We start from the raw sequence: 23,803 nt of genomic DNA on the forward strand, positions 1-23,803 counted from the left end.
TAACATAGCTGTCACAATCGAGTGCTTCTAGATTAACATCGTGATTTCATTAACATTGTATAGCTAAAATTATGTTCAAACTGACGAAATTGTCAATAAAAGTTTCAAGACAAATATTTAACTCGTTAATTTACATTAATAAAAACAAAGTTAATTTCACCTTGTTTTAAAAACCTTGTGGTTAAAAAGACGTCAAAATGACGCACTTACACTGTATCAATCGCTAGTCGAAGAGGCTCTGCATTCAAATTTTGCAAAAAAAAATCGCATATAAATTTGCCTACGGGCAGGTGGACAAATGTCAAATAATGGTATTGTTTCTATAAAAGGCACTACTGTTGGACCTTCAGCAACAGTTTTGTGAGGGTCTTGATCCTCACAATAGAGGTTTTGCAGATCTGTAAAAAAGTTTATACCTAAATTTTTGGTATACTGAGAAAAACGCAACAGAGAAAAAAACCTGATTTTATTTCCGATTCAATACTGAAATTAATGTAACGTTTTTGTTAAATAAAACTTTTTTCAATGTACTTCCTATTTTCTAATATTTTGGTATATATTTCTATAATATTTTATTTCATTTTAGTACATTAAATTCTGAAAATAGCATGAAAGGGCTTCTATTTTTTGCTATTACTTGTGTATTAGCTGATGTGTCAGTTAGTTTGACTCCGTTTCAACTGCGATACAAGATCAGTAAAACACAATGTGCTCCAGGTATGTTTTTGTTTTTGAATCGGCACATTTCTCAAACTTTGAATACCCAATCTAGATAATATTTTGATGTGAACTGTATAGAATTTGCGTACCCTATTTAATTTGGTAATGTGGTAAAGTGTGTTGAAAGTTTGTTCTCTCATTTATCAAACATTCATTTGTTTTTATTTTCAGTGAGTGGATATGAAGACAAAGTTATTCCATGTTACGATTTCAGAAGAATGAAAATAGTTGACCCTACGAAATGTGGACACAAAGCATATTCACACTGCTGTGTATACAATTGCACTTGTATTATGAAAGGAGGTGGGCATCGTTTGTAATTTCATTTTTCTGATTTTTTTTCTCAATAATTACTATGCTGATATTAAAATTGCCAATATCACAAATATCACGGCTTTAAGAGCATCTGACGCAGTATTCTCGATGGCCAAGTTGCTTTTGTATTGATTTGGTAGTCCAATCGACTTATTCAAACATTTATTTTCAGCGGGAACATCAGCTGGCATTATTCCAGAAAATTTCAAATTGAAGATTGCTTCTCCAATAAAGAAAAAGCACATACCACCACGTTTACTAGAAGGTTGTGTACCGGACCCACCGGTTGACGATTCTACAACAGTAAAACCACCAGTAAAGCCATCAGAAAGACCAGTTATTGTCAAACCAAAACCAAGTGTACGAAGGCCAATTGTGCCAACGAAGAAACCAATTCCAAGAAAGCCCGTTCCAAAACCAAAGAAGCCCGTGTCAAAGAAGCCGGCCAGAAAACCAACAATCAAAAAACCTGTCTCGAGAAGACCAGCAATAAGAAAACCCACAATAAAAAAACCGACTGCAAAAAGACCGGCAACAAAGAAGCCATGGACCAAAAAACCTACATCTAGAAAACCAGTTGTGAAGAAGCCCATGGCAATAAGACCGACACCAAAAAAGACAGTCAAAAAGCCTGTCCGAAGAAAACCTTTAAATACCAAAAAACCGATTGCAAGAAAACCAACACAAAGAAAACCATTAAAACGGAAACCCCCAGTAAAGAAACCAACACCCTCTCCAAAAACAACAAAGAAACCGTGTGCCAAATCAACCAAAGCAACCAAAAAGCCTGCATTTTCACTTGATTTTTTCTCCCGACTTTCCTTTATGATGCGCGGTTTTGGATTCAACTCAGAAGTAGTTGAAAATGATGATTGTTAATTGCAAGTATACATAAAACAGTGTTTTAACTAGTACTGCATCAACATTCTGAATAAAACATCGTTTGTTAATTTACAACAAAATCAAAATCAAAAATGTTTGCTATAATAATTATTCTTCCATTCTAAAAAAATAGAGTTTTATTTTTTATCCTCTATTATTTTGACAATTTTCGTGTGTAAATGTCTGAAAATCAAAAAGGAGGAAGATGTATGATCACTATTTTTTGTAATAAATCTTTGCAATGTGAATCCAAGCATGAAGTATAGACAAACTAAGTCAAAATTTTGTTCAGTGTTATCCCAGTTTGTCGCTATTATAGAACCAAGGGTGATATATTTAAACCTAACCGGCGGTCTTCATCATGTCAAAAAATAACATAAACTGCAAAATTTTTACAAAGAAATTAGAATTATTGATTCGAATTAATATAGATTATTTGATATTTCATTAGGACAAAAATATATATTATATATTAGAATGATATCTAGACGCTTTATGTGTGAGATCTCTAAAAAAAACATCGTTAAGTATAAACATAAAAATCTTTTTAAAAAAATTGCTAGAGACATCGGCAAGTGATAATTACTCAATCATCTCAATTTTGAGAAAACACAAGAAATAAATGAGGAAAAACATTATATCCTTACACATACCAAGCCAGTAAATATAAGTAAGTCTGATAATTCATACTTACCCATACGGATTATTTAAAATAACTATTAAAATAATTATTTCAATTTTATTTCTCTAGTTCTTTTGTTGCTGTACAACAATTCTTCATTCTTTTATTTCAGAAAACTGTTCTCAACATAATTGCACTTAAACGAGAGTATTAAATTGTTTAGCCCGTTTTGACGTAAAGTGATTTTTAAGCGAGAATTTATTGTGCTCTAGCTTAGTATTAAAATGCTCGTTTTGAAATTTGATAGTTCTTATCACAAATTGGTGGCGTGCAGTTTGCAACCATGCGGTATTTGTTGTCCTTCCTGTCGTCAAAGTATTTCTGGAGTAATAAAAAAAAAAAACATATACTGTAGTGAAAGAAAATATGATACTCAGTAAGTAAAATTTGTTAGAGAAATAATAAAAAAAGATACATATTCAAAAGTACAAACAGGAAATTTTTTTTTTTATTGTTAATATAAAAAGTCATATGGCCACTTTATCTTTATTTTTGCTCAAAAGTAACTTTTGAAATAAACCCATGCAATTTATAAAAATTTGACACTAATGTATAGTGTTAGATTTTCTTTCAATGTGGCGTTTGATGGGTTTCAAAGTAAAAAATCATTCAGACCACAAACAGCTAAGCTAAACAAATAAATTAAGCAAACAGCTAAACAAACAAATAAGTTAAAAGTGTCAAATAAAATGAATACCGTCAACTATTATGCTATCGAAACCATTCAAAGTAGACTTGAGTCTGACTAAATTATACCACTTTGAACTGAAGAGGAAGTTAAAATTAATTATCACCGATGCGTTAATTTTCAAAAGACAATTTCCTGTAAAAAACTAAAAAGTTAATTACTTTGGTAATTTCTCAATTATGAAGCCCGTAATGTATTAGTTTAGTAGTACAAAATTATGCAAATTAATTAGCAAGATATGACAGAGTCACTGTCTAAAAATTTTTAAAAACTTAATCCCTATAAAACATCAACAAATTTGATAAAGGCGTTTATGTTTTATGTTGAATGTTTTATATCTTGATAAAAAAAATACTGTTCATCGTTTTCTTAGTAACGCAAAAACACAAAAACATAACCGCTTTAATGCACTGTATATTGTGGTGATATTCAAAGAAAGTATTCTCTGCTTTTAGCGATTACTAGAAATACATTGTTGAAACCACAATGTTGACAATGTCATCGATATTCTTATATGAACGCTTTTTCCTTGAATATTTGATTAAGCACTTCCCAGAAAATATTTCCAGCGAGTGCATGGCTTAAAATAGCCTTTTTTTTCATTTTTAACGGCGTATGATCTACGGCGGGGGTGGTCAACACGTCGATCGCACGTCTCGAGTAGTCGATCGCCACGTCTCGAGTTTCGAACCAGTTTCATGCAGCGCCTGTTGTGTGTTTAAAACAGGATGAATGCTGTACTGTACATACGCAAACTATAATGTATCCATACAGTTTTCGAGTCGGGGCAAACCCGATAGAGCATATTAATACGTAACAAATGGAATATTCGCCGCTGCCAAGATTTAGAAATGAACGTACCGATTATCTCGCGTTTTGACCGACAAACGATCCTACAATAACTTCTGCAGTATGCGGTAGTTATTGTCTCACTTCAATTTTTTCTAATTTTAAGCGAGCGAAAAATCGGATTTGGAGGAAATTGTAAATTAGATACCGAAATTTGAGCAGTAGTGTAACATTTATTGTTTGTGAATATTTATTGTTCGCTGTTTAGATAATATGAATGAGGTTTTTTGAGGAACTTTCAACGCTTACGACTAAAAATTGGGAAGGCGTTAGATCTGAATTATATGGTTCAAATAAATGATAAAATTCACTCTGAGTACAATCACATTATCAAATTAATAAAATGAAATGGAACATAAAAAAGGGCGTACTCAAGGGCGTGGTTTTTCGGGTCGAACCCATTCCTCTTTTGCCTTTTGAAATATAAGAAAATAAAAGCATTTTCTGTATCAAACATAGCAATATTCGTAGTTCAAAACGCTTTTGATCAAAACGCCCTCAATACTCTGAAAACCCTCTTTTCCCGTCCTTCCACCGGACCCGCTAGTGGTTACGGTCTAACTCGGCAATTAGAAAATTCAGACCCCTTCCCCCCCTCTACGCTGCCGATATAGAATACAAATTTTTGCGCCACCGAGCCGAACTTGGCAGCGGTGGATTTTTTGTTTGCGTGTGCTGCATATTCAGTATTCATTCGTTATTGTGTATGACTTATTATCGATCATTCGATCGCAAACTATTTGGATGATTTTAGTCGATCGCGTCGAAAGCAGGTTGGCCACCCCTGATCTACGATATCGCATGACTTTGAAATCACCATATCGCGATCACGTTTCTACATGGAATACTTTTACCTAAAACTCAGTTTTTGTGTTTGTTTTGGCAGATCTATGTCAAAGCATTACGACATAGTTTAAAAATAGATTATAACTTTTGAAGGCGTTTGTTGCATCATCTAAGATTATGCTCGGCAGTAATGCGTAATTTCAGCGAGATATAATGCTTGTAACAGGATCCGTTATTGCAATATTATTAGCAAATTTCAACGCTATACGATTTATAAAAGTTGCACTATGCGTACGCCCAATAAAATAGTAAAATATAGAATGTAAAGGAACAAAAATTGAATGCAAATACATATATATTTAATCTTCATTTACCCTAATAAGTTTCTTTTTTAACTTTATTAATTTTTTTTATATGCATGCTTTTCACGTTTTTAAAAAAATAAAAATAGATTACAATAGATTTTTGATAACTTATAATAATTAGTGAAATCCCCAGAATAATAATTTTCTCATTGTGGTTACAAAAAGTAAAACAAAACTATTTTTTGTCCATTACGAGGCGTTCTGCCCAAAGGCGAGTTGATTACATCAGTACGCCTCCTCGTCTTCGACTATAAAATAGTCAGCCGAAGCCACAAAATGCATTCAATATTTTGTGCCTGTAGCCGTTCACTTGTTGAAGAAAAAAATTGTTGATAAGCTGAACTAGAAAACATAGGTATTTAGACAAGTTCGAGAGCCAAAGTAAAATTTTGCTACATAGTTCGAATTGCATTTTTACCTTACGGTTGCACGCTTGCATGTAAGAGAAATCAGTTTATTTGATTTACTACAATTCCAATAACCGTTTATTTATACCAACTAGTTTTCTCTATATACTGCTATTACGCCAAAATGCAATAAACAGAAATGTATTTTTATTTTGAAAGATTGATAAACGCCAAAATGAGGACATTACTAATAGCCATAGGACTATTTGTCTTTGTCGATGCTTCCCTTGATCCAACTTTAACAATATTTCAACAAAGATACAAATTAAGCACAGGAGTTTGCGAACCAGGTAAATAAAGTTTTAATGAATTTTTATGGTTTTGTACAAGTTAAAATTTTTAAATCTTAACGAGGGTGAAAATAACGCAATATCCATGTACAAATTTGAATCCTTTAAATTTTTTCTATATGTTAGAATCTAAATAAACTGAAAAGTGTTTATTCGAACCAAAAAAATAATAGGATAAATACATCCTGGTCACTATTTATGAAATACTGTTAACGATTTAAATTTGTGATCTATACGTATCTGAAAATTTATATAACATGGAACTAAGATCCATCACGGTATTCTTAAATATGATATTCGAGTGTTTCAGTTTCATCACGTGACAACGAAAAAATTTGCAAAATTTGCATTCAATACTATTTTTCAATTTGTCTTTAGATGCCAAAAAACGTAGGCATTAATCGTTTCAATATATTAACTCCGATTTTAATATATATATATACCATTGTATTACTGCAGCGTCCAAAATTTCTAGTAGAAGTAATTATTAAATCGTGTAATTGTACGTTTGTGCAATCAAAACGGTCGAGAACAGGACTGATAAGTCAGAGATCAACGTGTACACTGTTCAGTTTCTTTAATATTCATTTTTTCTTTATATAAAGCGAAAGGATTTGAAAATAAAGTGACGCCGTGCTATGACTTAAAATCCAAGAAATTGGTCAAGCCAGAAGATTGTTTACACAAACGAAATTCGCATTGCTGTATATACAACTGTACATGTATCGTGAAAGGAGGTAAGATATTACTTTATTTATTTATACCATTTGGACCAATTTCACGATCACAACACTAAGTCAAAATGTTTATGCATAGGCGAGCAATTTTGTTTGAGACCTTTGTGGACAATGTCACTTTTTAAAAATTAGATGAATATTACTGCAGCATTACATTTTTGGTAAAATTCAGTTTATTCCGTAATTTGAATGAAATTCAACTATCTGTTTTTATATCTCAAATATTTTTTTTTAGCTGGAACTGATCAAGGAGAAATTCTAAAGAAGTATCAACTTCCAGAGCCAAAATTGCCTGCAAAAAAGAAAGCTTTGCCCAAAACTACATTGGAAGGATGCATCCCAATTCCTCCACCTGCATCCGAACAACCAAAAAATACACCCAAGCCTATGAAACCAACTCCTAAAAAACCAGCGGGACCAACTCCAAAAAAGCCAGTGAGACCAACCCCTAAAAAACCAATGAGGCCAACTCCTAAAAAGCCAGTGAGACCAACTCCCAAAAAACCAATGAAGCCAACTCCTAAAAAACCAATGAAGCCAACTCCTAAAAAGCCAATGAAACCAACACCTAAGAAGCCTACAAAACCAAAGCCAAAGAAACCCATGAAGCCGACGCCTAAAAAGCCAGTAAAACCAACTCCTAAAAAGCCAGCAAAGCCAATCGGTAAAAAACCGGCGAAACCAACCCCAAAGAAACCAGCTCCTAAAAAACCGATGAAACCAACTCCTAAAAAGCCGATTTCAAAAAAACCCGGAAACAAAAAACCAAAGAGACCAACACCAAAACCAAGAAAGCCTACGCCAAAACCAAAAAAGCCCACGCGACCAACTAAAACGCCAGCACGTACCACTAAGAAAATGTGCACCACAACAAAGGGATCACGGTCAGCGTTCCAAGCAAGTTTTTTCGAGCGTCTTTTGATGTTGACTCGGGGCTTTGGTTTCGAGGGTGAGGTAGTCAAGGAATGCTAAATGCATGTGATGTCATACACCAGCTCATTTACTTGTTCAAATGATTCTGAAATATAATATTGGTCAGTTTACTTGACTTCGTTATTCCTACACTTACAGCGAATACTCTATATACGCGTGGTGCTGGTTACCTGAATTGTTATTTTTTGAAATAAAATAAAAAAACATACATTTGTCTGATTGTACATTGCAGGAAAAATGGAAAGTCACGGTTATAATGGATTTTGTTGTATTCAAATGAATAAGTATTTTTTAGTATTTAAATCAATCCCGTTACTTTTAACTTACCACAGATTTCAAATAATTAAAAAGGCAAATTTAAAAGATCTTAAAACGTACTTCAAAGTTGAGGCAAATAAAAATTTTCATTCATTTATACTGGAGCAGTGAATATTTCTAATTGCGTTCTTAAACTTCAACGATTTTTCAGAATAAAATTAAACTATCCAATGTAGTAAAGTAAAAGTCCAGCGTCAATAGTCGACAAACTGCATCAAATTCGCACTCAATCTGAAGATCAGAAAAAAACGAAGAATTTAATGTGTAATAAAATTTTACTTGGTGATAGGCCAAGCATGTACTTTTGTTGAAATCAATAATTTCTCTCGCTGCTGTGATTTACTTTTAAAATCATTTCTAATCATATCAAAAAAGTTTTCCTGAGGCAATAATTACATTCTCAGCTTCTTATTATTATATACACACCCCATCTTGCGGCGCCGAGGAGAAAATACCATTTTTGAAATTATGCCCGATTCGAAATGTATTTGCTTTATTATGTGGGGGTAAAAATACCCCAGATACATTGACAAAACAATGAAATATTTTGTAATGTTTTTAAATGCGATACCTTTTTACTTTAAAATGTTTGGTCAATAATCTATAATAGTTTATGCGCGTACATTATTGCACTACTGTTGTATTAAAAAATCAGCGCTCCAGAAGTATGTATAACAGTACGGAGGTAACTAATTTTGTTCGTCTTTTTCACATCAAATTGTGCAGAGCAGGGGTCGGCAACCTTGTTCCACCCGCGGGCCAAAATTAAAGATTTGAAATTAAAGTATTGGCGGGCCGCACATGTTTTTATAAAGGTAAAAGCGAACAGATGGCCGATGAATCGCTATTTTTTCACACGGATCAGAAGTTGTCATTTTAGATTTTAAACAGCGCACGAGGACTGCGACAATTCGTGAACTCAACTCAGTCGTCTTACCAAAAGAAAAAGATATTACAAATGACATTAATGTCACACTTGTTGTTGCATCACGCTTGATAGCATTTCGAAATTAGGCGTCACACTGGATGAAGACAAGATTAATACATTTTTCAAATGGCCATCACTAATCCGAGTTCTCAGATTGTTCTTTGTGATGTTCGAAAATAATTGTTTACACGCATATGTACTTCCACACATCGATGTGAATTTTCTCGCATGATGGGATGTCAAATTTGGATAGAGATTTTCTTCAAGAAGATACTTTTTATGAAAACCAAGTAGTGATAAATCTCTCGAATAGAATATGGATTTTATTTCCTCATTGCATTGCATGTCAAGAAGCTCTATTCAAATATTTTCTGCGCCATGGAACTCTCTGCACTCAGCACCAACTTTTCTGCGTGTTGCCATTTGTCTAATTATAATTAAATTGTAGGCTCGTTAAACGAGTAGATTTCCACTGAATTGCTCGATTATGATAAAATTTAATCTACAAATGTCTTACAATAAATTCTGTTACGTACAGAATATAATCAATTCCTCGAGCGTAGAATATAAAATTAATTCATCGTCAAAATCGGCGTTTTTCGCCATAATTTGTCGCGGGCCGGATCTGGCCCTTGGGCCATAGGCTGCCGACCCCTGGTGTAGAGGGACTGAAACCTATGGGCAGGGGAATATTCTCTTGGCTAACACAGACAGTCCCCAAACTTATAATTTAACTAAAATAAGAAAAATCAGAATAAAATTATGGCCTAACCCTAACTTGGTACACATACTTCGGGAGTACGGAAAAATCTTCAGCTAATCATTTTGCTTTCATAAAAAGACAAATGCTTTGTAGATCTGTAGTGTAACACAGAAGTTCTGCATATTTAACTTCGGCCACGTTTCCTGCAATTGATTAGACTTTGGGTATTTGGCGAATAATATCACGCTAACAACGTCAGTTTTACAGACTAGTACGAATAAAAATGGGAATAACAGAAAATAGGAAAAAATTAGGTTTGATCAACCTTCTGAAACCTCAATGTCGATTTCATAAATTCCTAAAATTATCGACAAGAAAGACGCCTAATTAGCAAAGTTTTTTACTTGAATGAAACAAACATTTAGACTTAGACTAAATATTTACAATTAAAATAAATTTTAAATAAACTTGTGTAATATAAACTAATATATAGACTAATATAAACTTGTGGGTGGAAGAATAATACGAATTTTATATTTTCGACCAATAATTAAACATTTGAAGTCGACTCCAATTTTTTAAACATCGGTCAAATTGTAAAGGCGGAGCTATGGCGTAGATGACGTATGCAGTGAGGAAATACAAAACATACTCTGCACTTAGAACTTAGTTTGATTATTTCGAGTCAAATTTGCTAAAAAAACAAACGAATGCTACTCAACTCGCTTCAAAAATGACGAATATAAATTTACGCATAGGATGTAGCCTTGACTTACCTAATGAATACTTAAACAAGCTAGTTCTGTAACAAGATTGTTATATTCGATTATATTTTCAAAACATTACTGTCAATTGTAGTTTAAAATTCTTTCAATTAATAAATTTTTTTTATGTATATACATTTATCGACGAAAAAATCAAAATTATGTTTTGCGGTGACTTCGATTTCTATGATAAATAAATCAGTATTCCGTGGAATGCTTTATTAAATAATATATGTGTGATACAATACTTATCGAAACGTATCCCTGCGAGGGTTGGGAATTTTAGACTACCGGATAAATTCAGAATTGAATCGAATATTTTTTTCTAATCAAATCGATTCTGGAATACTTAGAAGATTGATAAATGTATGTGACTTTTTATGATAATGAGTAATGTAAACTCATAAATTACTGAAAACATAGAATCCTCAGACAGTTCGATAAGCGTTCACACACAATAAGAAACATATTTCATTATCAAATAACTAGGAAGAAAAGAGTCACATTTCAGTTTGCATTTAGAAATATTGCTTCAACAAAAAAAAATTTCGTATTCACCTTAACTTTTGGTGAAGCAAAAAAACAAGATGGCGGTGATTTGAAATTTTTGCCTGAACCGATTCGAATAAATTACTCATACTCATTCACTTTCAAAAATATGTACAACCATTTCAGCAAGAAACAATAGAGAGAATAAGAATTAAATTAAAAGTTGTTTGCGACCTACATGCAGGCCGTCGTATTACAAAATATGATCCACATATATATATTTCAAATACAGCTTGGATCAGCGTGAAGTTGACGCATGATATAAAGCACGTGTTTGTTAAAATTAACATGGTACTAAGTCTGCTTCAAAACCGATTTGGCCTAAAAAGAAACTAAATCTATCTGCAAACAAAGATGCAAAAGGATTTTTTGGCTTCTTTGTGGCACATGGCTTTGTTGTTGGTTTTCTGGATGTGGTCGTTGGCCTAGTGGGTCTTGGTTTACGCTTTGGTTTTGTTGGTGAAGGTTTCTTGGGTCCAGGTTTCCTTTTTATTGGCTTTACTGGTATTCGTTTGGGTTTTTTAGTTTTCATTGGCTTCGGTTTTTTGTTTTTTATTGGCTTCGGTTTTGCAGATGCTTTTGGTCTTCTTGGAGGGATTGCAGTTGTTTTCCTAGTCGATACAGATTTGGGTGTTGGTGCCTTTGATGCCAGTTCGGGCTTTGCTGGTGTTGCCGATGGTTTTGATCGTTTGCATCCTTTTATTCTTGGTATTTTGCTTCTACCCAACGATGCAGATTTCAATATTGCGTCTGGCATTCTGAGTTGATCTGGTATTTTGACGAATCCAGCTAAATATAAAATGTAAACTGTATGCTCATTACCGCGAATTAACTTCAATTGCACCAAACTTTCATGCCTACAAATCATTGCTTTATTCGCATGTATATCTTCTTTCTCAATTATACTTCGATGGATATGTTGTTTAAAATATGAAAGGTGCCATAACATACCTAATGAACTGATTGGATAATTGTTGCTAACGTTAGTTTGCTTCCATTTTATTGAAACAAAATTCATATAAAAATACCTGACTAAACAGAGTAGAGTATTTTCAATTTATTTTATGTAATCAACTAACCTCCTTTCATCACGCATTTGCAATTATAAATGCAACATTGTGGATAATCTGTGCAATTCTTTGGATCAATCAGAGTCTTTTCACATGGATCGTAACATGCCTGTAATTCTTTTATTGATCCAGGTTCTAAATGAACAAAGATTAATGTTTCAATTCAACAAAAAATATTAACATCTTGTGCTGTAACGATATATATATGCATATAAAAAATTATACGTTAGAAAGTAGGAGTAATTTCAGATAATGAATTTTGGCCCACCTTGGATTCGAAGCTTCGGTTTTGATAATTATGTAGGAAGCTAATTTTATTTCGGAAAACTAATTTTGACCTACTTCTGCACACACTATCATAAGTAAAACACATAGTTTGTTAAATTTTTGTGAAAATACTTACTTGGTTCACAGGTTTTTAAATTCCCAATTTTGTAACGCAAAGCTCCACATTTTATTTCGGCAACAGCAGCTGAATTTGTCAAAAATGTAGCAATAACTATCAACGGTATTGCTTTCAGCATCGTTATCTGAATTAACAATTTTCATTCATTTTTTTATTACAAATTTTGAATTAAATGATCGACTAAAAATTTCTCAGAGTATTCATAAAAATGTTAAGAACAAAGTCACGAGTTTGTACTTTACTGTGTATTCACTGTGTAAAATTAATTTGGGATAAATTTTCAAAAAATAATTTGTAGTATATTTGGAATAATGCAGTCAATTCAATATGTATACTAAACAAGCTTGGAGCGTTCAAGCGCGATATCCAATATTTATGTATAAAGGTTTATATGCAACATTTAAAGACAAATTTAAACGTATATTACGCTATTTTAAGATATGTTATACTTTTTTCTATCATATTTCAGGTATCCAACAAATATCCTTTCTATTATAAGAATAAAAAAGACACCTTTCGCATACTAACTTTTAATGATTTTTTCAATCCACTTCTAGTTGTCAGTCGGCCAGTTCAGCCAGGTACTCTTAAACAACACGCGGAATTTAAATGTGTACTTGATTATTCTTACTCTTTTATAGAAACGTGTGAGATTATTATTAGAATATTCCCAAAATGAGCCGTGAGGCAAGACAAAGGTTTAGAGCTTTTTTCATATAGAACTCGTAATATCACATTATTCTGATTGTTATCTAAGAGCTTTAATGCTATTCGTTTAAAGAATTGTAACAAAGTTGGTCAATTCACTAAATTCTCACATGCAGTCAATTATGTTGATTACGATAAACTTGTAAATGTAAAGTCGCAATTCTCGACGGCTTTATAATCAAGTTCGGGATGGTATCGGATACCACAGTGATATCAAGAGTTTGGTCAAATTTACAGTTAGCAACAGGAAAATGTTCCAGTGAAATACTGTTTTTTTTTAATCCTCAAACCCACACTCACAACAACTTCATTGCGTGATCTAGTGAACCGTTGGATATACCCGAGGCACCAAACAAACAAATGCTGACAAAAACGAAGGAAGAATAAATTATTATGAAAATGTGACGTGTCATTCTGATAATATTCTAATTTATATCAGATTACCCATCTGAGTCATTGCTTTGTCGACTTTATTTAGAAGATTTAACGGCCACGAACTATACGTACGGATCGTTTCAGTATATTGTTGTTTCTTTGTTTCCAATTTCTAGTACTTGAAAAATATTGAAACCACTAGAGGGCTATTACTTTTAATTTTTTTTAAACTTTTTTTGACTTCAATAGGGCTCAAATTTAACCCTAAATCTACTTACTATATGTCTGAGAATATTGCACCGCCAGGTGGCGTTACGTTAGACCAGTCCAAAATCACTGCTCAGCTGTGGTCTTAGCGGTGCATATTATTACCGTTTTGAGTCCTGTAAGGCCAGACTGAAATTATTTAGGTATGCTTGTTTGTATTAGGTTTGAAACATTACGTTTATAACCCCAACTTTCAACAATGAACTTCTCAGGAGAACTAGCAACAGATTAAAATAGAAGGCCATGATCGCCGATGTCTGCAACAAATTTAGTACACGAAGAAGAAGATATAACCACAGCATATGCTGCAGTTGAGTGGAAATATAAAAATTCCTCATGTAAAATTAAACTTCGATTGCATGTGAATACTATTTTATGTGTAAAGAGACAGAGAAACATTTCACAACAAAGCGTACTGGACTTGTCATGTGGACTCGTGATGTAACTATCAAGGGATATATTACAGCCATCTATGACAGCGTGGTCCCGCCACCTAGCGGACAAGTTGATATTGATTTGTGCACACGATTTTATCTGATTTTGCTGCAAAATCTGTTTCGTCGCAAAGTGTGTAAATTTACTTACACCTTGTTAAATCTATTAATTTTATTTCCGCTACCAGTACAAGCAGTCCGGCAATTTTTGTAAATAATTGAGAAATACAATGGGGGCATGTTTGTCAATTCATAAAAGATATATAGATATGTATATTATGAAAAAAAAACATTCACTCTCTCAGAAATCCACTTACAACTCAATGAGCGCACATATCGTATAAGAAATAGCATAAGACTCAATACTCAATTTGCTAGGTTGTGATTGATGGCGATAAATATACCTGGATATACTCGATGCAAGTTGTTTTACCGTGGTCGAATTGCAATTACAATTGTTTTTGGGAGAGAGCATTAGAATGGTTTTATGAATTTCAGGACTATTTGTCATTGTCGAGTGGTCATCACTTCTCAGATACACTGTGTTTTTTATGAACCACTCTCATACATCATCTTGTAATATTGAGCCCTTGTAACCTTCTGCCCTATATTATACTTAACCTGAGGTAACCGGACAAACAATCGTGGTTATGCAAACAAAGAAGGAGTTTTAAATGTTTTAAAAAACGAAGAATGTGTCATTTCATTTGCCTGAAACAGAAAAAAAATCGCAATTGCCGTAATATTGGATTATCGCTTTTTGGGACATATATTTTGTACTTTTAGATTGTTGTAAGCTGCAGTGATAAGGTATTTCGCCATTGGACACGAATGGTCATTTATATCATATCTCAGGCAAAGAAACATGTCATAAAATTACACTACTTTTACAATCGGAAACAAAATAAATCAGCTTATCTACAAAATGATGTCGTTTAAATATTTTAACATGAAACTGTTAAAATTTGGCGTTTTTTCAGATAGATATATTAGTTGAATTTCATTACAATTTTGTACATTCTAAAACATTGATAATATTGGGAAAACGACCAGAATGCATATGTTTCTTTCTTGGTTGTTGATATTTAAGAATACTAGCTCTATACATCTTAACATTTGGTTTTGGTGACACACTCCGTACAAGTTCATTTTTTTTGCATTTAATTTGAACGCTGCAAGTTTCATTTGATTTGAATGCTAACCATCCAATGAGTTCAAAAATTAGTGTATATATGTATATATCTTACATAAATATTTCCTGATCCAACTATTTTTAAAATTGACATTCAATTATGACATTCAAGCAACATAAATTAGTAAATATCATAATTTCACAATTCGGTTTTTATACCTTGTTCACACAAACAATTTCAAGAAATAGTTACAAAAATAAACACTTGCTGCATATTAGTGGCGGAGATGATTCAGTTCAACTTCATTTAATGAATATGGTGAAATTTGTTGTATGCTGTGGACAGGCTTCTTGGAACTGTGCTTTTGAGAAGTACATGAAAAAATGATATATACCGCTAAAAATAACATTTTCATGACTCACGGATAAGGTTATAATGACTTCCAATTACATTATTTCGTTAGGTCAAATGCATCATAGTTTTGTTTGGGAAACTATAAACATGAAGCGAGAAGCTATTTTTAGATACACTATGACGTGCGAAAACAGCGATTAACAGTAGCGGGCTGCACTGCTACGTTCAATCACACGACAATGTTATAACTTGAAGTGTCCCTTAATTGTTTATTTGAAATTATATTGATTTTGACGTCATGATTAGGCTGATTTTTCGACTAATTTGGGCAATGAGATACGTTCGACATGTTTTGGGTATCAACTTCAAATTACAAAAACGATCTAAAGAATATGAAATTTTAAAGAATTTTTTAATACCGGTGTATTCTCTGCACGCTCTATATAAATGGGTCAAGCAATCTCTCTATCATGTAGACTCGAAAGGTAAGTTGACTTCAACTAAAGTCGATGCTATTGGAGCGCAAAGTACGGTAGAGGCTTCATCGCCTGAATTAATATTTATTTTCAGAAACGGTGACAGTAATGTGTCGTTCTTGTATGAATTGGTACTTGGTATTCATATAAACAGCAATTACGCGTTTTCAAAGTGTTAATATCATATTGAACAATTCATTCAATGATAACAAGTTGGTAATTAGTCAGCATGAGCTATAGTTAAATAATTTAAAAACTGTCCAGATTTGAAAAAACTCTGACCCGATTACCAGAACAATAAAGTGGCACGGATACAGTGGGATTTTCAACGATATATATATATATCGAACGTATATCTTCCAACATTTCATAAAGCTTTAAGTGAAATGCCTAATAAAATTCGCCCTACTTCATGTGCCCAGAAATAATTGATTTACATATGTTGTACCTGTATCTAGCTATATACTCATATTATTCATTAAAAATTGAATATTAAACACTCCATTTTGTTTCAGTAGTCAGAACAAGGTGAGGTCATTTGGCATAAAACTAAAAAAAATATTCGCGCTTTCCAAATGCCGCCATTTTTTTTTGTTTAACAAAATTAAGTTTAAGCAACATGCGCACGACATTTGATTTTTTCTATTGAAGTAATATATCAGCTAATCAAATTTTTGTTGTATTTTCATCTGACAGAGCTTATATTTTCGAGTAGAATTTAAAATAGAAATCGTATTTATGAGTTACCTGAACTAGCAATTCAACAAATACCGTGGACAAAAATAAGAAGTTGTTTCATATAGTCTTATTTTTTTATTTGGCACACAGAAATTTCTGTGGAAATTCCAATATTTTCTATACAGATAGAGAACAAAAATTGATAAATTTTATTAAAGTACTGAGTATTAGTTTACCACCCCAATAAGTATTGAATGGAACATGCTGCTTTGAAACCTAAAAAAGGCTTAGAGTAAATCTAGCAAGTTTGGACTTATATGATTGAAGTTATTGTAATCCTATTTCACTTTATTCCATTTCTAGACATACGTTTTGTTATAATCTTCACAATCATAAGCTCAGATATGGACATGAAATTCATATTATTTGTCGTTGTAGCAGTCGGAATGCTGGATATTGCAACTTGTTTAACTCCGTTCCAACTCAGATTTAGGATCAGCAAAGCCCTGTGTGCACCAGGTATGTGATTGACCTTAGGTACAATATAAATATATTAATTTCTTGTATGATCCTGCATATCACGGCTGTTAACAGAGTAGCCGCGAAATAATTCAAGCGACTCCTGATAGAACTTCTTATGGATCGAATGTTATAAATGACATGCAGGCTACAAAATGAGAAACAAAATGGCCGCATTGTCTAAAATTCCACTAGCCATTTTTTGTCTGTAAGTTTCCATTTCCTTTTAGTAGGTTTCTGCTACTTTTCTTTGGGTGGTATATTAATGAAAATTACATATATTTAACATTAAAAAATTAGTTTCAGGACACGAAAAAGATATCGTTCCATGTTATCAGTTTCATACCAACAAAACAGTTCAAGCAAAAGATTGTGGAAAAAAACCGAATACCCATTGCTGTATGTACAATTGTACTTGCATCATGAAAGGAGGTTCGTTAACACTATCTTTAAATAATTGAAAAATTAATTAATTAGTCAGATTATCTCAATAAATTTGTTGGTTTAAGTTGAAGTAATGTTAGTGTAAGTGCAAATTACTAAACTAGTTTCAGTGTGAATAGAATTTGACAATTTCAAGATCACAGGTATCAGATTGTTATTTAAAAATATACAAAGTACAATGAGAAAATAAGCAGAGCGCACTATGGCAAGCAGCAGATTTTTCCACTATATTTCAAGTCAGGCATTTTGTTTTCATCAGACATTTAATTTATTGTTTTAATCAAATTATGGTACTAGTAATTATGTCTGGTTAACTAAATCAGTTGAGACAAAATTTCGAATCGCCGCCATTTTTTTTTCGTTTGCCAAAGATCTAAGTAAATCCGTCAATTAATCTTCAATTATTCGAATAATCTGAAATAATCAGGTATTTGAAAATGCCCAGCCTTACTAGCAATAAGTTAAGCAGAGAATGATATAAATATAATTCACAAAATTGATGTTTCTAATTCTCACGCATAACTCAACAATAAACTTTTGTACTGTTTGTGCATTTTATTCCCGAAAGTGTATAAATATAAACATATACATTTCTCAAGATAATACCGAAAATCTTTTCTATATATATTCAACTTTTATCTAATATTTTTTAGCTGGCACAAAGCGCGGTATTATCCCGAATGAATACAAGTTGCCGCCATCTTTGCTCAAATTCAACAGCAGTGGAAACTTCACCAATCGCTTAACGAATTGTGTACCTGAGTTGACTACAAACACAACTTCTCAGCCAAAACCAACTGTGGGCATCCAGAATCTTCCGAATTCAAAACCAGGTTTGACTAAAACAAAACCACAAGCAGTTACTCAAAAGCCAGTGAAGACGACGCGACCAAAACGGATTTCGGTAAAACCAACTCGATCCAAGGCACCAACTAATAAGCCGTGGAGTGCTGAAAAAAGACCTGTGACTAAAAAAACAGGACTAAAAAATCGCATACCAGCTCCCAGAACACCGATCAACAAAAGAACAAAAACCAAAGGGCCACGAACCAAACGAATTCAAAAATCTACTCCAAAACCTACTGGAAGAACAACAACCAAAGGGTCACGAACCAACCGAATTCAAATATCCACTCGAAAATCTACTGCAAGAACAACAACCAAAGAGCCACGAACCAAACGAATTCAAAAATCCACTCGAAAACCTACTCCAAGAAAAACTACAACCAAAAAAACTCCACCAACCAAAAAGCCTTGCCGACCATCCTCGCAGTCAGGTGGATTCAGCATATTGTCGCGACTATCCTTTCTCGTACAAGGATTTGGTTTCAACTCCAATGTTGAGGCTAAAAATTGTCGTTAACAAGAAATCCAACTTCATCGTGTTGCTCTAATGCTTTATTCCTTATCACTAAGAAAATTTTGAATTAGGTATAATCATATAATACTGAAAAAATATATATCCTGAAACACGAAATTAAATGAAAGTATACGATTGGAAATAGTTCTAAATAGGATTTTGAAATGTTGGTTTAATGATAATGATATATACCTATACTATATGTTTGATACACTTATATACTATTTGACTAATACACGCCTTCCCGAACGTTTCCATATACCTTATAATTTGGTAATTACTGTAGTTAAAATTGCTTGTTTAATAAGTATTGTGTCTACACAATGAAAAGTGCAACAAATAAAGACAAAAAATTGAATTCGCTTATAATGTAAAAGGTACTGAACAGTACTTTTCCATTGTCGCAGTAGTTAATATCTAAATATTCCTTCTCCATATTGAAAATTTGGCAACAATATTACATTTATTTCAAAGGTGCTGTTGTAGTTTTTCGATATAAAAAATTGTCGCACTTTTTTTTTGTGTATGTAAGCTAGTCTTTATATTTTTTTGATTAGGCTCCATCAATATAACCTTTCGGCTAAAAAAGACGACATTAGTTCGCTTTCATATGGAAAAGAATCAGGTGGTGAGGCAGGAAGCTCGTAGTTGTTAGAAAATTCAGTTTCAATTAGCATGACATGCATAACGTAGGTTTATTTAGTTGAAACAAGAACTTTTTATCGATATGTGGGAAAAATAATCTGCGTAATGGATGTGGTGAAGCGCATGAAAATGTGGTGAATGTACTTGACGATTATTTTATTGACAGCGTTTTGTTGAAAGAATCTAGAGAGGGTGCAAAGTCACCTTTTCCCACTGTAGTGATTGTCACGTTGTACCTACTCACAACAATGTCCGATTCGATCACGGTGTGCCACAGAAGGCAATACCAAAAATTCATTGTTGACGCGTTTTTTTATTGTGCTCTTCCGGACGGCGCCTTCAGAAACGAACAATTTCCCTACGGTCATAACTCAGAATTTCGATATTCTGAAATTTATTATGTCGTCCGCTCATGGTTGGCAATGTGACCCGAGTATTACAATCACTCAAATTCAAACGATTAGAATATAATTATCAGTTATAAAGCTTGAATTCGATTGGCCATTAAGAACACACTACGTCAACATTTGTGTATCAGACATTGCTTTAATCAACACATGTAAGGTCTTCGAATTCTATGCCACCAAGCTGAGCAGGCACAGCACAAACATTTGAACCGCCCATCCCTGCAGTTCTTCACTCATATGAAGCCAAGATAAGTTCATTATCTTTTTCCTGACTTTCGTTACCTGTCTCTTAAAATGAGAAAATTTCCGTTTTTAAATACATGGCCATTATTTAGCCTATTGAAAAAAAAAACTGTGTCCGCTACAACAGTACCTTGAGCTCCGATTCAGCTTGTTCATAAACATCCTTAGTATTCACAAGAAAATAGCCACTTACAGCTTTTAACGGGCCCTCAGACATTGACTGCTGAAGAAAAATGATTTGGTACAAAAATGTTTCTTATGCTCTGCTCCGTTTAGACAAGGTTCAATTATTGTTCATCTCGATAAGTTGATTATAAAATAAACTGAATTTATCGGATGGAAAGCAGTCTATCTGTCTGTTCTCCGTCACTCTTCTCTTGATATGTTCTTTTTTTGAGTCATTTAATATCCAATCCGATGTACTAGTCTTTTCATTAACTGCATGACTTTACACACGCGTTGGCTTCAGGCTGATAATATCAAGCTCGACGATCACCCCCGCCATTACTTCTTTCCCTCGTCTGATCGCTCTCCAAATCCTGATTGTATACAGTGGCTTTCCTTTTTACGCCCGGTCCTTTTGTATCTCTCGAATCTCATTGATTACCTCTTGCGTTATTACTACCACTCACTGTGATTCAGCAAGAGCGTGCCCTACTCGCGTTGACAGACGGTATTTTAATGCTTTTACAGATGTATACCTGAAAGCACACCTTTACTAATTTCGTCACTAGATTACCCGCATCGATAAATGATCGCGAGAAAAAAAGCGAATCTGACGTAAAATGAATTAGTTACCTTGAACAGTCGAGCGCAGGAAGCCGAGTAAAGCAACCAGGATCTGTAAAAAATCCTACAATCCAACGGGCACCAGTTTAAAAAAATAAGGTCACCAGTTTAAAAAAATAACTCACCCTTATACGAGTACTTGGCTTCAATGCATTACCATATCTATCTGCTACCTTTACGACACTGCTGTCCACGAGTATCGCGCGGGATCTTACTAAATCGATAGGCGTTTATCAACGTCACACTCAGCAACAGCAACTTGAGTTGCCATCTCGAGATATGAATCTCTACCATAGTGATCAGAGAGAAATGTCTTCGGCTCGGCAGTGTGGCGCATCGTCCTTAGTGTTGGGAATACGCCAGCCACCGCACCTCTGATTAACCTGCGTGGGTTCGCAGGTTCAAATCCCGTTGGGAATAATTATGTGCGAGATGATTGCTGGACTCACCATACCTAACATGTAATGGTAACGTGAGGTTGTGGTTCGCCATATGATTTAGCGACTTTCCTCTCCCCCGATATATGTAATTCGACCTTTTTGATATGTAATATGTCAAAAGATTTGAGAGGATAAAACTGCAGACTTGGTAGTGGTCATACTGTTACCTAAATTTGTGCCAGAATCACCTTTGTATAGTGTTAATAAAAATTGCCTTTGACAATCAGTTGTCAAGTTATTTGTCTTATTACTGCTATGTAAACAGTGCATACTTTTGCTTTTCAAGCCACAGCAGGGGACAGAAATCTTTGTAGTCTGCTAGGTTAACGGTATTCAGCGTATAAGCTTGTAGGGATGGGCCGGGATTCGGATCCGGACTCGGATTCGAGTCGAATCCAGGCATTTTTTGGACTCGGATTCGATTTCGAGTCCAAGTCGTTTTTACCGAGTCTATAATCAATTCTGTTTTTACTAATTTACGCCTATGTTTGTACCTTTACCCTTATAAATTTCACTACATACCTTAACTAGTTGAAATTCAAGGTTAGATATTTAACAATATCACTAATGTGTATTATAAACACTCCTAATAAAAAGGACGACAGATATCCAGATAATATAACGCAAGTTAAAAACTATAGATCGCTTATAACAATGATGCGACAGTCGCCTTCAAACTATCTATCCTTTTTGGTATACATATAGTACACAATAAAATATGTGTTAGCGCAATATTTTTGAGTTTTCGATTCGCATAAATAAATATGAAACATGCGCAGGATCAACCCAAGAGGGAGTTTCATCAATACCTCTTTTAAATCGAGGTAATTACGTGCAATCCTTTCTCTAAAAAGGGAGCAATGGAAAGCATGGAGCTTTTTAGAACGTTTACATGAACTACTAAATTGCAAGCATTGTATTGACGACGAGTGGCATCTCTCTACCATTTGCGCACACGACATAGTAAATTTAGGGCTAGAAATATCTGGAATTATGGGAAATCATTGTAGTCAAAAGCTTTTTATTTTTCATATTGACATGTAAAAATTTCTAAATAGCCGCCCAGAATTGACGCAAAGTGGTGTGCTGGAAATCCAGTTCACAGCCAAGGCGCACATTGACCCACAGTTACGTTTGTATTATGACTGCCGAAAAAGAAGAAAAGTATATTTTCAAATTGATTCAACAGCCATCTGCGGAACCATTGGGGAAAAAATATGAGCTACGATGTATGTTTGTGAGCGCGCGATGCTGTAGTATGGTCAAAAACGTGTTTTTCTGCTTTAACATTGTGACGTCACGGACTCGGAGGATTCGATTCGAGTCCGTGACCTATTACTCGGATTCGTCGAATCTCTGTAATGCCGGACTCGTCCCATCCCTATAAGCTTGAGAACTGGGGTGGGTAATGATCACAGCTGCAAAAATATTCTCGACAAACATTATCGTTGTGGTAGTGGCAGAAATCGTTGCCCGTATTTATTATTCAGGATGTTTGTTATTCTACAACTGGTATCGTTAGGCTGTCCAATCTCACAGCGCCCAGCGCCCAACAGATTATAGGACATGCCTCTGCAGGTAGGGTAGAAGTGAGACTGGATTCGTCGAGTTTATTTTTTCCAACCGGTAAAAAAATCGCACACAAATTACGAGAAAATGATATTTACAGTTTTAAATAGAAAGAGAAGCCGCGGAGAACCAATTGCGATGCGATTGCGATTGCGAATTATTCGACTAACATCGTTTATTAGAAATAGATTATTAATAGAAATTGACATGTATTTAATGAGCAGCACAACCAACGAATAAACGGAGAATCTCCAACTCTACGCACCACATGAAGCGAACGTGCTGTTCTGAGAAATATTTGGGGAAATTTAAAGGTGACCCAGCCATCCTCGTGGTGTGAAATGGTAGACATTGGCCATTGATGAGGAAAAACAGATACAATATATAAGATAAGATTGACACACAAGTGTTAAAATAAAGAATATTTGCATTTGATTATTAACGTTAATCGCCAGCGGTAGCCTACCGGTATCGCTTGTAAATGTACAAATGAACAGGGTGGATAAATATATATTTTTATGAAATGAAACATGTTTCGCACATAGATTGAAAATAATTCGACAATAAGTT

The 23,803-nt window shown here is 33.9% G+C and overlaps 4 protein-coding genes and 1 long non-coding RNA gene across 8 annotated transcripts; 3 read left to right on the forward strand and 2 right to left on the reverse strand.

The window, feature by feature from the left end:
* The first annotated feature begins 392 nt into the window (after nucleotides 1–392).
* LOC120340917 (uncharacterized) lies at nucleotides 393–2,224 on the forward strand. The gene is made up of 3 exons (XM_039409319.2): nucleotides 393–717; nucleotides 892–1,023; nucleotides 1,208–2,224. Exons 1-3 carry the CDS (start codon nucleotides 609–611, stop codon nucleotides 1,912–1,914), a joined length of 948 nt encoding a protein of 315 aa, XP_039265253.2. The 5' UTR covers nucleotides 393–608; the 3' UTR covers nucleotides 1,915–2,224.
* Nucleotides 2,225–5,594: 3,370 nt separating this feature from the next.
* On the forward strand, nucleotides 5,595–7,860 carry LOC120340883 (uncharacterized). 3 transcript variants are annotated; one of them, XM_078119929.1, is made up of 4 exons: nucleotides 5,595–5,726; nucleotides 5,854–5,984; nucleotides 6,590–6,721; nucleotides 6,957–7,860. In XM_078119929.1, exons 2-4 carry the CDS (start codon nucleotides 5,870–5,872, stop codon nucleotides 7,691–7,693), a joined length of 984 nt encoding a protein of 327 aa, XP_077976055.1. In that variant the 5' UTR covers nucleotides 5,595–5,726; nucleotides 5,854–5,869; the 3' UTR covers nucleotides 7,694–7,860. The 3 variants fall into 3 exon arrangements, with proteins under 3 accessions (XP_077976055.1, XP_077976054.1, XP_039265203.2); XM_078119928.1 differs by having other exon boundaries at nucleotides 5,599–5,810; nucleotides 5,862–5,984; XM_039409269.2 differs by having other exon boundaries at nucleotides 5,599–5,984.
* Nucleotides 7,861–10,045: 2,185 nt separating this feature from the next.
* LOC120341099 (uncharacterized) lies at nucleotides 10,046–13,002 on the reverse strand. Of its 2 annotated transcripts, none has more exons than XM_039409533.2 (4): nucleotides 12,906–12,988; nucleotides 12,390–12,516; nucleotides 11,996–12,121; nucleotides 10,046–11,705 (listed from the first exon to the last, which is right to left on the reverse strand). In XM_039409533.2, exons 1-4 carry the CDS (start codon nucleotides 12,912–12,914, stop codon nucleotides 11,200–11,202), a joined length of 768 nt encoding a protein of 255 aa, XP_039265467.2. In that variant the 5' UTR covers nucleotides 12,915–12,988; the 3' UTR covers nucleotides 10,046–11,199. The 2 variants fall into 2 exon arrangements, with proteins under 2 accessions (XP_039265467.2, XP_039265468.2); XM_039409534.2 differs by having other exon boundaries at nucleotides 10,051–11,705; nucleotides 12,921–13,002.
* A 4,198-nt stretch (nucleotides 13,003–17,200) lies between these two features.
* On the forward strand, nucleotides 17,201–20,286 carry LOC120340422 (uncharacterized). The gene is made up of 3 exons (XM_078120093.1): nucleotides 17,201–17,336; nucleotides 17,637–17,768; nucleotides 18,434–20,286. The coding sequence occupies exons 1-3, from the start codon at nucleotides 17,222–17,224 to the stop codon at nucleotides 19,141–19,143; spliced, it is 957 nt and encodes a 318-aa protein (XP_077976219.1). The 5' UTR covers nucleotides 17,201–17,221; the 3' UTR covers nucleotides 19,144–20,286.
* Nucleotides 20,287–20,441: 155 nt separating this feature from the next.
* LOC144432063 (uncharacterized) lies at nucleotides 20,442–20,959 on the reverse strand. The gene is made up of 2 exons (XR_013480352.1): nucleotides 20,566–20,959; nucleotides 20,442–20,480 (listed from the first exon to the last, which is right to left on the reverse strand). It is a non-coding gene; the product is annotated as an uncharacterized LOC144432063 (long non-coding RNA).
* Nucleotides 20,960–23,803: the final 2,844 nt, after the last annotated feature.

Source organism: Styela clava, chromosome 14 (assembly GCF_964204865.1).
Source record: "Styela clava chromosome 14, kaStyClav1.hap1.2, whole genome shotgun sequence".
NCBI lineage: Eukaryota > Metazoa > Chordata > Ascidiacea > Stolidobranchia > Styelidae > Styela > Styela clava.